A 15,410-nucleotide genomic window follows, 5' to 3' on the forward strand; every position below is an offset into this window, starting at 1 on the left:
AAAGCTATGGGCACAACTAAGGAAAGTTAGGAGTGGGGGTGGGGAATTTCCTGGGGTTGACTAAATGATCAGAGTTCAGACCTAGATCTCTGTGGCCTCAGGTCAGTTTTCAGTCCTGTCCTGACATGGGGCCAGGCTTGGGCTGTGGTTCTCAAAGTGTGGTCCCTGGACCAGCATATCTGAATCTCTGTAACTCCTTGTTATTATTGTTAACCGCCATAGGTTGGCTTTCACTAATAGTGACCCCATAAACAATGAACCAAAAGCTGTTTGGACTGCAAAGGAAGCTAGAATTCTCCCATTGGCCTACAAAACCACAGGGAACTCCTGAGAAATACACATTTTTTTGCCTCTCCTAGACCTACTGAATCAGAAACTTTGGAGGTAGTTTCCAGAGATCTGTTTTACTGGTTGATTCTGAACAAGTTGTGTTGGTGCTTTGGTTAAAATGTTCAACTGCTATCTGAAAGGGTTAAACCCACATTTAAACTGGAGTAAAGGAGCTCTGGTCGGCGGGTCAAGCTCACCAGCTACTCCTTGGAAACCCTATACAGGGTCGCTATGGGTCGGAATCGACTCGACGACACTTGACAAAAACAACAACAAAGGAGCACTGGTAGCGTAGTATTAATGAATGCGGCTGCAAACCTCAAGGTTAGCACTTTGAAACTACCAGCCATTCTGCGGGAGAAAGATGAGGTTTTCTGCTCCCGTAATGATTTACAGCCTCGAAAACTCTATACAGGGTCGCTATGCGTCGACTCCACGGCACACAACAACAGCCATGAATTTATAGGGTCTTTCATGGAAGGATCTTTGACCAGGAGCCCAGGTCTATGACATCAATTCTGGGCCATGATGCTGTCTGTGATCAGAACATCTCACCCCACTCAGAGTTCGCACAGCTTATTTCTTTAGGAGCCAGGGGTCCTCCCAAGTTGACTGTGTATTCTTTCCCATCACCTTGCATATCTCTAGCGTTCTCATTCCCATGTCTGTATCCACAGAGAAGTTCCAGGTGATTGGCCCTGTGGATCCCATTGTGGCCGTGCTGGGTGGGGCCATCACACTGCCCTGCTCCCTGTCCCCTGCCATGAATGCGGAGAACATGGAGCTGCGGTGGTTCCGGTCCATCTTCTCAGAAGTGGTGTTCATCTATCAGAACCAGCAGGAGCAGAAGGAGAAGCAGATGCCACAGTACAAAGGGCGGACCTCGCTGGTGAGAGACTTCCTCACTCAGGGGGTGGCTGCTGTACTCATCGACAGGATTCAGGCTTCTGACGATGGGCTGTACATCTGCTTCTTCAAGAATGGAGATTTCTATGGAGAGGCCCCTTTGGAGGTGAAGGTGGCAGGTTAGTGATATGTCTATATATTGCAGATTCCTGGAGGGTTGGAGGTCGGAACATCCTTCGGGATAATTTAATTCAGTCCATCATTTAATAGATGCAGAAGGAGACTCACTCGTTCTTTTATCCAGTGTAAAAGACAGAGAGCTCCTAATATGTGTGGTGCTGTGGACAATGCACTGGACTGCAAGGTTGTTTGAACGTCAGCCTTTGGTCAAATTCACCAAGGGCTCCTCAGACCCCCTATCCAGGGTTGTTATGAGTTGGAACTGGCTCGATGGCACTTAAAAACAACAATCTGTGCCAGAGCCTGTTGTAGGTGCCTGGGACATATCAGTGAACCAAAAGAGATCCTTGTGTGGAGTTCATATTCTAAATGCAGAGACAGAGAAATCACAATAAATAGATAAGTGATAGATGTTATTAGAAGGTAAACAGTTCTGAGGACAAAAAGGAAAGTAGAGGGCCGTTAGCGCTGGGGTGGGGACAGGGGTTGCGCCGGGAGCCCAGGCCGCACCACCCTTCGCCTCTGCCGCTGCCGCCTCAGCAGCAGCAGTAATCACCACCGCCATGGAGTCCTAGCTGCCAGAGTCCGACACCATGCCTCAGAAGAGTAGGTGTCGTCCCTGTTTCACGATGGAGGACTCCGGAAAGACGACGTTCAGCTCCGAGGAGAAAGAAGCTAACTACTAGAAAGACCTGGCTAGGACCTACAAACAGAGGGCAGAGAATATTCTAGAAGAACTGTGAGAATTCCAAGAGGGAAGTCGAGACTATGAAGCTGAACTGGAGATGTAGCTGCAACAAATCTAAACCAGGAACCGGGACCTCCTGTCTGAAAACATCCGCCTCCTCGTGGAGCTAGAGACCATCAAGGAGAAGTTTGAAATGCAGGCTTCTGAAGGCTACCGGCAGATCTCGGCCTTGGTGGATAACCTCGCCCAGACAAAAGCAATTAAAAACCAATTGCAGAAATACATCTGAGAGCTGGAGCAAGCCAATGATGACTTGGAGAGAGCAAAAAGAGCCACGATCATGTCCCTGGAAGACTTTGAGCAGCGTTTGAATCAAGCCATTGAATGAAACGCTTTTCTGGAGAGCAAGCTTGATGAGAAGGAAAATTTCCTAGAATCCGTCCAGAGGTTGAAGGATGAAGTCAGAGATTTGCGGCAGGAATTGGTGGTGCACAGAAGCAGGAGAAAGCCGCGGACGCCCATGCCCAGAGCGCTGGAGGCTGAGCGGTCAGACACGGCTGTGCAGGCCACTGACTCCGTGTCGTCCACACCCGCAGCCCATCGAGGACCCAGTTCCAGCTTGAACACCCCAGGGACCTTCAGACGTGGTCTGGATGACTCCAGTGGTGGGACCCCCCTCACACCTGAGGCTCGGATATCTGCCCTCCACTTTGTGGGAGACCTGCTGCGGAAAGTAGGGGCCCTGGAATCCAAACTTGCATCCTGCAGGAACTTCGTATATAAACAGTCCCCAAACCGAACGAGTGGCCCAGTTTCTGGGAGGGGGAGTAAGAACAGAGACGGCAGTGACAAACAGGGTCAGCAGCATCAGCGGGCCTGTGGGTGATAAAGGGTTGGGAAAACGCCTGGGGTTTGGGAAGTTGCCTTCCAGTACTTCCTCACTGTCGCTGCCGTCGGCCCAGGGTGTAGTCAAGATGTTGCTTTAGGAAAGCTGCGGAAGCTGGAGGTGTGGTGGTGTTCACAAGTTATTACATCACCTGTCTTCCACTCTTTAAACTGTTGTTGTTTAATTTTTTAAGTTAAATTTTTAAGAAAAAATAGCCAGCAGCCACCATAGTTAGCTGTGTGCTCTATGGCCCCAAAATGTGACTTGAGGCTGTCAGCAGTAGACCCTGGTGTTTGTCCTCATGAACGGTGGTGTGAGGACCCCCAACCTTGTTTTGTGTTACAAAGAGGCGGGGACAGATTGGACCTTCTGGAAAGAGCTCTCAGATGTGGGTGATGAGGCCAGTGTTGCCACTAACCCAAGAATCCCTGCCTCTCAATGTTTGGAGACTCCATACACGCCCATCCCAGAGGGTCACTGTGCCTTTTTAAGCTCTTACCCACAACCTCCATGCAGCTGGAATTTTCCAGAACAAAACACCAAGGCTTTGGGAAAGGACTGGTGGATTGAAATCATGTGTAGGGTTAAGAGTGGAGTAAGCACAAGCCTTCCTTAAAGAGTAGTAGCCCCTGATGAAGTGTTTTAACCCGCAGTGTTGTGGATGGATGCACATTGCCAGTGCTCGGAACCCTGGCTTCCTTCTTGGTTTGAAAAGGCAGCTCCAACAACAATCCTTGTGTTTACATCTTGATACTTGAAGGTCACCTGATTCATTGACCTTGGCTTTGACTTGACTGAAATCCTGTTCTTCAGGACTGCACTACCAAGGTTCTCAGGGTCCAGAAACTGAGGTCACCCCCCCACGGGGGCCTGCAGGAGTACTAATGGCAGGACTTACGTGAGGAGGAGAGAGATGCCTCCCTGACGCTCACACTCTCTTCTATTGTTGTTAAATGTCCTTGAGTCTGTTCTGACTAATAGTGGCCCTGTATAGGGTTTTCGAGGAGCAGTTGGTGGATTTGAACCGCCGACCTTCAGTTCACTGAGATGCAAATACAGGATTGTTGTTGGAGGCTGCCTTTCAAACCAGGAGATGGGCCCAGGATTCTGAGCACTTGGCAGCATGTATCCATGGTCATCAGTATGGGTTAGGACTATTGTCTTTCCCATTGTCAAACTCAAGTCCAAAAAACAACAACAAACAAACCATACACTCACTTTACAAGCTTGCTCATCACCTAATGACCTTCCTTTGGTTACTAAGTTATTCCCTACTCCCAAAAAAAAAAAAAAAAAAAAAAAAAAACCAACAAAAATGTCTTCAAATTGTAAATAGAACCTGTAATCACCACTGAAGGCCTGCGGGAGAATTAAACTGCAGTACCAGGTCTGGTACCCTAAGAAACCTCCGTAACCTCTGTCAGTCAAAGATGTGCTTTTATTTTTTAAAAAAGAACAGTAAAATCAAGCGAAATGACAAAATAAAAGGAAAGTAGAAAAGTGATATGGGGTCAGGATATGGGGTGAGGACTGAGGAATGGGGCCTGGGCCGGGCCTTACGGAGAATGTACTGTCTGAGCAAAGGCTTGAAGAAAGTAGTGATTTAACTAAATGAATATGTGGGAGATGAGAATTCCAAGCAGAAGGAAGAGTTAGTGAAAACTCTGAGTGAGAGTGTAACTGTTGTGTTCTAGGCCCACAGTGAGGCCTTGTGACTGGTGTGAGTAAATGAAGGACAGGAGGGTATGAGGTGTTGACTGTACAACAAATGTTCCTGGTACAGATTGCAGAGGGGGCACAGATACTGAAGTGTCACTTGAGTTCATTAATCAAGCTTCCAAAGCACCTCCATAGTTGAGGGAACTGAACTTGCAAAGGCTTGTGGCACACAGAGCAGTGTGCTTAATAACAATGAACCAGTTAGCCCTTGGTGCTAGAGTAGGTGGGCCCTGAGGGAACAAGTGAGGGGAGTAGGGGGAGGAAGAGTTTGAGAGAAGCCTTTGGAGAGGAAGGCAGATGCTGAATTAGAGAAGGCTCTGTATTCTATAGAATCCTGATGTGGTGCTGTAAGATATGGACTGGACCGCAAGGTTGGCAGTTCAAACTCAGCGGCTGCTCCTTGAAAACACTATACAGGGTTGCTATGAATCTGAATCAACTTGACAGAACTTAATAGCAACAACAACAGCTATGCTCTGTGTTACAGAGTTCAGATGCAGACCTGAGGAAATGTTAAGCAGAGGAGCACTGGGAATGCTCACTCTGGCAGGGAGAACACCTGGAGGTGTGGAGTGTAGTTATGAGGTGGACAGGATGACTGTGGACTCAGGAAGTGGAGGGGGAAATGAGGGATTAGGCAGAAGAGAGATTTAGAAAGTAGACTTAACTGAGTGAGTAGATTTGGGGACACTAGAGTTTGGAGGTAGAATTGGGGGTCACAGAAATTCTCAGGTCTTTGCCTTAGATGTATGCAATTTAGTGGTGGGAACATTGATAATGATGTACTAATTACTTATCACTGTAATAATGCTATATAACAATTGGTCATAAAATCTCAGTGCTATATATCAGCAAGCATTTAACTTGAGCATTTTTAGCATTCAGCTAACCTGGGCTGGGTTTAGCTAATTTCAGCTGTGCTCCTTCATACATTTTTGGTCAAATTAAGAGGTAACCATGTACACCTTGTCTGGGTTTTCATATGATGGGAGTCAAATAGCTGATTAAGGGTGGTTCATCTGGGAAGCCTAGGGTAACAAGCTGATGGTCCATGAGTCTCCTCCTCCAGCAGGCTGGCCTGTGTATGTCCCTCCCATGCTAATAGCAGAGGGTCCAATGGCACATTACAAACCTTTTCTTGTGTCACATTTGCTCATTTCTCACTGGCCAAATCAAGTCACATGGCCTATCGAAGAGTCAATGTGGGAGAGCATTACAAGTGATACAGCAAAGGGTGAGTTGGCTATAAAGAAGGATGACAACAAGGGCTATCTTTGTATTCAATCTACCATTTGTTGTTGTGGTTGTTAAATGCCCCACCCATGGCGACCCTGTATAGGGTTTCCGGGAAGCGGTTGGTAACCTTAAACTGCCGACCTTGTAGTTCAAACTGACTTTGCAGTCTCGTGCATTAACCCACAGCACCACACCAGGACAAAAATATGAATTCTGTTATGTAATTTTGAATTTGAAGTGCATGTCAGAAATCCTTATAAAGTTACTCATGGGGAAGTGGATATGATGGAGGGGGATTTGGGAGACAGAGTTGCTTACTAGACCTAATTTTGAAAGTGATTTAAAAGAGAAGCAGTTTGAGCAAAGAAGGGTAATATGAGAATAGAGATTCAAGGACCAAATCCTTGTACTTTGCCTGCTTTTAAAGTGTAGGGGGAGGAAGAGAAGTCCAGGAAAGAGGCTTAGCAGAGTGGTCTGAGGGGTAACACACCAACCAAATGGGAATGGTCATCAAGCCAAGGTGGAGCTGGTTTCAAGATGAAATCACCAGTGTCACGTGTTGAACAAAGAAGAGGAAGAAGGGCTGCAGTGTGAGGGCTGGGCTTCCAAGAAGTAGATTGTTGTGAACTCCAAGAGCAGATTCAAGTGAATAGTAGGAAAAATTAGACTTTGGGGGACTGAGATATATGTGAGAGATAGAGGTGTTCTTGTATTATGAAGTTTACTGTTCTAAGAGAGGGAGAAGAAGACTGTAAACATTTGAACATGTGTATGCATTTAGGAGAAGAAGCAGGTGGAGATAAAGAGATTAACAATAAGGTTGGGGTGGGAAGGAAGAGGTGAGAGTGAGCAGAGAGGAGGAGAGGGAAGGGAGGTGATAAGTGATGGGACCAAGGCTTGGAAGAAGAGACGGTGGCCTTGTAGGTTCTGGAGCTCAGAGGCTTAATCATCCTTGAGTGAAGGAGATTTCCTCTCATTTTGTGACATGTGACAAGAAAATGAGAGTAAGATCAGTTTGGATAAAGAGAAGCTTGTAGTCATTGATGCAAAATATAAGAACTAAATCCACAAATCTCTTAATTTCAAATATTTCCTATTATTAGCATAAATTTATTATAAAAAACTTTGTTTTGCAAAATCGTAGGGCCTAGTTTATTTTATGCCTTGAAAAGTTTTTGTAATGATGCTATATTTTTCTGGTCTGGTCTGAGTTTTGTCCATTCATTTAGGCTACATGTCAAGAAAGGAAATTTAAGTTACTTCAATTTTTTTTTTTTTTTTTTTTTCTACTTCTGTGGGCTAGAAAGAGTAGTCACCTGTTGAGTTGAGTTGAGTTTGACATATAGGACAGCGTAGAACAGCTCCATGGGATTTCCTAGGCTGAAAATCTTTAAGGTTTGTCTGAATTTCTGACCTTGCATTTACCAGCACAGCACTTAGCCCAGTATGCCACCAGAATCTCTTAATATCCAGCTTCAGGGCTCTGTAAAGAGTCCTTATGCTCGTTCCCAGGTTCCATTTGGTGAAACCTGAGCCTTGCCATCACTAGGGTGCGATCTTCCCATGTTGTTGTTATTAATTGCTCTTGAGTCTGTTCTGACCCATAGCAACCCTGTATAGGGTCTTGTAGGAGCAGTTGGTGGGTTTGAACTGCTGACCTTGGAGATAGCAGTCCAGTGTTTATCCTATAGTGCCACACCAGATTCTGACCTTCCCAGAGAACCTTAAAATACAAGAGTAAAGGCTCCCTATGAGTCACACTTCCAGCATCCCCGGCCTGCACCTGGGACAAGGTGGCTACTCTGACTCCACAGCTTCCTTCCTGCAGGTGTGGGATCTGACCCTCAAGTGCACATTGAAGGACCACAGGAAGATGGAATCCATGTGGTGTGCACAGCCTCTGGGTGGTTTCCGAAGCCTCAGGTTCAGTGGAGAGACCCGAGTAGAGAAAAGTTCCTGGCTTTCTCTGAGGTCCATGCTCAAGATGCTGAGGGACTGTTTAGTGTGGAGGCCTCGCTGGTGGTGAGAGACAGCTCTGTAAGGAACGTGACCTGCTCCATCTTTAACCCCATCCTGGTTCAGGAGAAGGTGAAGGCGATTTTCATCCCAGGTCCGTACTTTTTCTACTTTCAACTGGGCTGGAGGGAGGAGACCAGGGTCTCTTATTTTGCTGGGCTGGGCTGGGTTGGCCTGCAGTGTGCCCTGACTGTGTCTCTGGCCGGGCTGCAGAGCCCTTTTTCCCTCAGGCTTCTTTTCCTTGGATGCAAGTTTTTGTGGTGAGCCTGACCATGCTGATGCTTCTCAGCTTAGGGGCTGGCTATTTTCTCCAGAAAGAACATTCAGCAAAGGTGCAGGAGTGGAAGGTTTGGAAGACTCTTCAGCAGGCTAAGGAGGAAGAGGAGAAGGAATGGAAGTTGGCTATGAAGGAGGCAGGTAACTGTGTTAGACTGGGGAGAGCAGAGCTGGTGTTTTGAGGAAAAGTTGAAGGCAGGAATAGAGCTGGTAACAGTGCTTTCCAGGGAGACCCAGGCCCCCTGCTGAGAACAGGAATCTCAGGAGATCTGGAGAGGTGCACGGGGCTGTGAGGTCTCAGATGAATCTGGAAGAAGTTTCTGCAGTACATAGAGGGAGTCTTTTTGTGTGGATTTTCTAGCACAGTCTTTCCTTTTCTTAGGGATAGAGTTCATGCTTTTTCCCCCTTCCTCTTTCAGATGAATTCCAGAGAGACCTGGGTAAGTTCTTCAATCCCTCCTGAACTCTCAGTGTCCTGTTTGGGGAAGACTGTCTAGTTCTTAGGTCACCTCATTTCCTTTATGTTGCCTTTCAGAGAGAAGGAAGGCGATTTATCACACTGGTGAGTAACTCTCCAAATGTCCCTGGATTTCCCATCCCACCTGGGTCTAGGTGTGCCTTCTCTCTGTGCCTCTCTGGTATATATATATAAGAACTGTGTTCCCTGGGGCAGAAGTAGAAGGTAGTGGGAAGCAGAATCGAGCCCCTGGGACTCTCCTGGATCAGGGGCTCTGTTCCCACCCAGTGTTCGAACCTGGAAACTGTTATGCATCTTGGGTCTTCTCATTCCAGAGCTGGCCTGTGTCCTGTATTGTTAGTGTTGAACTTTCAGTGCAGCTGGCTCTAAGTCTGCACCTGGAAGCTAAAAGGCAGATGCTCAGGAGTTTCATGAAAGGAGCTGTGTAAAGATATGGGGTTATTATGTTTAGGGCTGTGACTTACTGCCCTCCCAATGTGTAGTCTCAATGGCACTTAGCAACAAGAATCCTCCTCTCTGTGAGTGTGAGTTCTCCCAACTCCTGAAGGTACTGATGGAAAAGTGATGGGGAGAGGACTGGGATGCTTATGCTGAGAAATATGGTAATATGAGCTGAGAGCTCCCCAGGATATTACCTCTGGGAAAATATAGATCTATTTTAGATGGGCTGGCTAATTTTACCTGGAATTTGTCATACATCTCTGTCTATTTTCATTCCTTCTCCTGATAATTTTCCAGATGTATATTTCCCAGAAAGTGACTAGATATTATGATTATGGAACAATTTATATTCACTAAAATAACTTCACATGTACCTTTGATTATTAGTGGAATACAGTGAACTTGAATTGTAATTCTGGCTTCCTGACTTGTGTTCATGGAAATTTCCCACCATCCCTACCTGGCTCTGTGTTCAACAGTTCATCATCTCTTTTCCAGCATTTGTCTTGCTCTGCATAGTCACACCTTAAGAACATAGGGGTGGGTGATGGCCGGTTGATTCATGGTGAGTATGACTGTAGTCTCACTAGGGGTGTGTTCCCTTTCAGCCTGGAGAAAGGCCCAGCTGTATGCAGGTAAGTGACTCTTAACTTTTTTGTGGCCTTACTTCCTACATCTTCAGTAGCTTCTGCCTTTATTTAGCCTGTCCCCTCCTCTATCAGTGGTCCCCATACCAGGATAAGACTGACATCCCTGCACTTCTTGTCACTTTTGTAGTCTCTATCCTAAGACTGCAGTGACTCATCTTATCTGGGTCATTTTTTTTTTTTTTTTAATTGCAGGCCACCGTTGGGGTTAGCAGTACCCTCTGGAATGGTTGTTTTTGCTCTCAGTGACAATGGAGAGCTCAGTTGTCAGGAAGGATCAGAGTCAGGTAATGACTGTGTAGATGAGGCATGGCAGGCCTTTAGGATTCAGAAATGACACCAGTCAGTTTAGGAGTCAGATTTTCTTTCAGGAGTCCTTGGTTCTGGTTCTGGTGTTCCAATTTCTTCCTGGTCTACAGACATTGATCTTCTGTTCTGTTCCTCATGTTCTGATTGCCTTTTGGTTGCTGAAGGAATAGTTACTTTAGAGCAGTGTTCTGAATCTGGGGTTCAAATATCCCTAGGTCTTTATAGATGGACCCATGATTTGGAGTGAAAATATTTTAAAAATTCTGTATATGTGTATGTGTAACAGAAGCAAAAACGTAGTGTATAATTGCTCACAGCCATGATCTCCCCTCCTAGGAGAATTTTGTATTTGCCTTATGGGCTCAGAGTCCAAGATTGGGCTCCTTGTGGGTAATGAGTGAATATTACTAAAGAGAAAACCTTGGGAAGTTAGAATTGTTTACAAAGGAAAGATGAGAAGATAATCAGGGAAAAAAAGAATAGGTAGGTAGAGAAGCTCTGAAAAGTGAATGAGACTGTGGGAGAGACACGCTGTGGAGGCATTAGATGGACCAGAATGGCCAAAGAGAGACCCACATTTTTGTGGTTGGATTTGGAGAGTAGACAGATAGTTTGCAGGTTATTTGGGTACACAAAATGTAATCAACACCTTGACACCTCTTTGAAAGATTTCAGTAAGGATTGCGTTTATTTGTAGCCATTTAAAAAAGTAAACAATTAATTGAGTTTGCCTCTGATTTTAAGATCATGTCAATCCTCTAGTAGGGGTGGGGACAGGGGTATGGCAAAGGTTACTTAGTGGACACATTAGTATTGTTTGTGCTCTGTACCTATGAAACATTCTATTTCTTTGCTTCATGATGTTTCTGCTCAGTGTCAGGGATATGGGTCTTGAGAGACAGTGAAGAATGATCCAGGGGAGCAAGGAGATCTGGGAACCAAATGTGTGAGGAGCCCATTTAGAGAGTCTTGCTGTTTCCCCCAGCGGTTTATTTGAAAACTTTGAGGATCACCACAAATAATGATACTATTTTATTTTACTTTGATGTTTTCAAGTGCCATGGAGTCAGTTCTGACTCAGGCATTCTGAGGAGATGTTGGTGGGTTTGAACTGCCAACCTTCTGTTTGGAAGTCCAGTGCTTATCCTATATGGCCCCTTTCTGGCTGAATTGAAATCTCAAGTATTTTAATGCATAACTTGCATATCCTTTTATTTTGTAAGGACTAACACCCCTATCACACTAGACTCAGTATTTTCATATGATAGGTTTATAGCATTTTCATATGATAGGTTTATAGGGTATGTCTGATATCTATTATTAATAAAATTATATTTCATAGCTTGGAATCTGAAGGCTTTTTGCCTGTGGATGACTCTAGCCAGGCAAAGCTTAGTTCCATCTTGTGCCCAGGTTTAAGGGTTCAGATGCCAATTTTTCATGAATTCCTCATGAACCCTGACTGCCAAATTGCCAAAGTAAAAAGTACTATATTTAAAAAGTTCATTTTTGGGCCATGTTCTCCAGGAAGTGCAAGAAGAACAGGAAATCCTTATCAAGGGCTCTAATGACTGCAGGGTCACCTGGTTTTGATCTCATACCCCAGGAGTCTCAGACACAGCCTGTAAGTTTTCCTATTTACAATCATCCCCTCCCTGCTTCTGTAGGTCAGGTGTGCGTCTGGGATGCTGTTAGTCAGTCCTGGTTGTGGTTGGAGATTCCTTTGTACTCTGTGCCTTATAACAGATCACCATGTTGAGGTAATCATGGCATCATATTGATAGTTTCCCTCACCTGGGTGATCTATATTTGTTTTGTCTTATTTTTACTTCTGGTTAAGGTTTAATAAAGGGTCTCTATAATATTTATAGAGTCCTTTAAGGAGTTCTGGTAGCATAGTGGTTATGAATCGGGCTGCGAACCGCAAGGTCAGCAGTTCGAAACTACCAGCTGCTCCGCGGGAGGAAGATGAGGCTTTCTGCTCCCGTAAAGATTTACAGCCTCGGAAACCCTGTACAGGGTCGCTATGGGTCGGAACCGACTCCACGGCACTTAACAACAACAACAAGCTATGGCACTGTGGGTTAATGTGCTAGACTGCAAGGTCATTTGAAGCGCAGAGTGGACAGTTGAAGCTCACCAGCCAAACCCTATACAGGGTCTCTATGAGTCAGAATCAACTCAACAGCACTTAACAACAACAAAAACAACAATAATATTTATATGGAGTCTTGGTGAGATGCTATAGGGTAAGCACTGAACTGCTAATCACAAAATTGGTGGTTCAAACCCAGTATCTGGTCCTTTGAAACCCTTTACAGGCTGCTATAAGTTGAAACCAACTCAATGGCACTTAACAACAATAAGAAGATAATATTTGTATATTTGAAGATAGGGTTTCTTTCTCCCCCCTAAATGATTGGAACACTAATTTGTAACTTAAAGGTTTGCTATGAAATGAGGTAGTAAGTGTATTAAGATCTATAAAAAGTACTTCATGCATTGTTATTGTTGAATGCTGTCAAGTCGGTTTCAACCCATAGTGACCCTTTGTAGGGCTTCTGAGGAGCTGCAGGTGAGTTTGAATTGCTTACCTTGTGGTTTACAGTCCATTGTGTATCCTACAGCACACACCAGAACTCCTGAAATGAAATAATGAGTATATTAAAGCCCATAGCAAAGTACTTGATGCATTAGAGTCTCAAAATTAAATGCCAGTTCTCTTGTGTCCTCCTCTTTCTTTTCCCTTCTTCTTCTGTGGTAATCTTCAGCAATTATGACATAGAAAATTATAGTTAGCTATCTACTAAAAATCTTTGGAAACACAAACAGAACATAAGCTCATATTGCTCTAAGGGGTTATGTGGGTCAGTCTGACCTTTGTATGTGACCTTGCTTCCATCAAACAAATCCACAAAGATAGACGTGTCAGCATAGGTGAATGAACCTGTAAGGTGAGAATGGTGATCACACAATTACACATCACATGTGCAAGAAATATGCCATTTACTTATTTTTATAAATAATTGCCATCTCTTAGCTGTGAGTTTGTTGTACTGTGTTGGCTTGCATGACTCAAAATGAGAAGAAACAGCTGTAAACATCCATTAATAATCAGAATATGGAATGCACAAAGTATGAATCTAGGAAATTGGAAGTCATAAAAAATGAAACATAATGCATAAAGATCAATATTCTAGACATTATTGAGCTGAATCAGCTGGTATTGGCCATTTTGACTCAGATAATCTTATGGTTTATTTTCAGTTATATTCTTTTTTCTTGTTGATGCCTGTTTTTCATTATTTTTTTTCTTTTATTATATTCTAGTTTTGCTATTGTTTGGTGGTTTGTTTGTTTGGTTTTGTTCTCCTGTGTATTTTCTTCTCTTGCCCTACCCAGGAGGGAGACAGCAAACATGCCCATACAGCTCAGCCACAACCATTTGAAGCTCCACCCACTGGACAACAGTCAATACCAACTCCTATACCACTGATTAAAGATAGACATCAGTCAATGGCAGCCAAACTCACCCTAAATTGAGCTGTGTACATGACAAGCAGAAAGCGGCGCACACATTTCCATTCTCTCATCATACCCACAAGGAGACAGTTGGTGAGAGCCTAATAACAGAACAACATAACACTCATACTTTTAATACAAATACAATGATACCACAGTGTTTAGGAGACAACAGAAGATTTGAACTCACATGAAGAAACAAGAGAGTGGCTCAAACAAATGGCCAAGATGCAGAGGCAGAGAATATTTTTGAGGAAGAAAAGGTAGAGGAACTGCTTGAGAGAGAATTCAAAAGAATGATATCTAAATATCTTCAATGAAATGACAGAAAGATCATGGAAAAGCAGGGAGAACACAGACAAACCTTTAGAAAGCAGGGAGAACACAGACAAAACTTTAGAAAAATTTGGGAATAACTACCTCAACAAGTGGACAAAATAAATGCAAATTTTGAAATAATGCAAAATTTCAAATAGAAATCCAGAAGGTTACTACTAAGATCTCAGAAATGGATAATCCATCAAAAGGACAAAGGAGTATTTTTAAATCAAGGGAAGCCTGAATTAGTGACTTGTGAGATAAGTCTTTCAATACTAGTAAGCTAGAAGAACGATCTGAAAAAAAGAATGAATAAATTGGAAAAAAACCTGTGATTTATGTGGAATACCAGGAAGAGGACTAGCTTATGGAAATTTTGAAAGAATTTATGAACAGGAAGAGATGATTAAAAGGACAGAGAATATTGTTGAAGAGTTGCAGAAAGAAAACTTCCCTAACATCATGAAAGATAAAGATATAACAATTAGAAGATGAACAAAGTTGGACGCCTTTCACTCCTTGATTTAAAAATTTACTGCATGGATACAGTGGTCAAAACAGCCTGGTACTGGTACAATGAAAGATACATAGATCAATGGAACAATGTATCCAGAAATCAACGGAGAATCCAGAAATTAACCCATCCATATACAGACAATTGATCTTTGACAAAGGGCCAAAGTACATTGAGCCGGGAAGACATAGCCTCTTCAATAGTTGGTGTTGGCATAACTGGAGAATGATATGCAAAAGGTTGAAACAAGACCTTTATCCCATGCCATGTACAAATACCAGTTTAGCATAGATTAAAGATCTAAATGTGAATCCCAGAATTATAAAGGTCATCAGTGAAAAAATAGGTATGGTGCTGTGAGCTAATGCGTCAGACTGCAAAGTTGTTTGAACTGCAACGTCAGTGGTTCAAGTTCACCAGCTGTTCCTTGGAAACCCTATACAGGGTCGCTATGGGTTGGAATCGACTGGATGGCACTTAATAACAACAAAATATGGGGCACAAGGAGCTCTGGTTGCATAGTGGTTATGAGTTGGGCTGCCAACCTCAAGGTCAGCAGTTCGAAACTACCAGCAGTTCCATGGGAGAAAGATGAGGCGTTCTGCTTCCGTGAAGATTTACAGCCTTGGAAACCCTGGGCAGGGTCACTATGAGTCAGAACCGACGCCACGGCACTTAAGAACAACAACAATATAGGGCACACACAGACTACCCAACATTATGAAAATTACACAAACAAAAAAAGACAAAATAGGTAATTGGGACATTCTAAAAATTAGAAACTTATGTGCATCAATGGATTTCACCAAAATATTAAAAGGGAGCCCACAGAATGGGAACAAAATCTTTTGCAATGATATACCAGTCAAGGGACTAATTTCTAAAACCTGTAGGAAACTACAACTCCTCTACAGGAAAAAGACAAATAAAGCAATTTAAAAATGGACACAGGACATGAACATATGCTTCACCAAGGAAGAGATTTGGGCAGCTAACAAACATGT

At 43.8% G+C, this 15,410-nt stretch overlaps 1 protein-coding gene and 1 pseudogene across 1 annotated transcript in view; both read left to right on the forward strand.

Moving 5' to 3' along the window:
- Positions 1 to 991: 991 nt before the first annotated feature.
- Positions 992 to 15,410, forward strand: part of LOC102835689 (butyrophilin-like protein 1-like) — a 31,033-nt gene continuing 16,614 nt past the window's right edge. The window contains exons 1-5 of the mRNA XM_006877617.1: positions 992 to 1,355; positions 7,714 to 7,995; positions 8,115 to 8,318; positions 8,597 to 8,617; positions 9,678 to 9,731. Coding sequence (XP_006877679.1) covers positions 992 to 1,355; positions 7,714 to 7,995; positions 8,115 to 8,318; positions 8,597 to 8,617; positions 9,678 to 9,731 — 925 coding nt within the window. The remainder of the gene's footprint in view (positions 1,356 to 7,713; positions 7,996 to 8,114; positions 8,319 to 8,596; positions 8,618 to 9,677; positions 9,732 to 15,410) is intronic.
- Positions 1,986 to 3,030, forward strand: LOC102834162 (annotated as a pseudogene).

This window comes from Chrysochloris asiatica, unplaced genomic scaffold (assembly GCF_000296735.1).
Source record: "Chrysochloris asiatica unplaced genomic scaffold, ChrAsi1.0 scaffold00536, whole genome shotgun sequence".
Classification (NCBI taxonomy): domain Eukaryota; kingdom Metazoa; phylum Chordata; class Mammalia; order Afrosoricida; family Chrysochloridae; genus Chrysochloris; species Chrysochloris asiatica.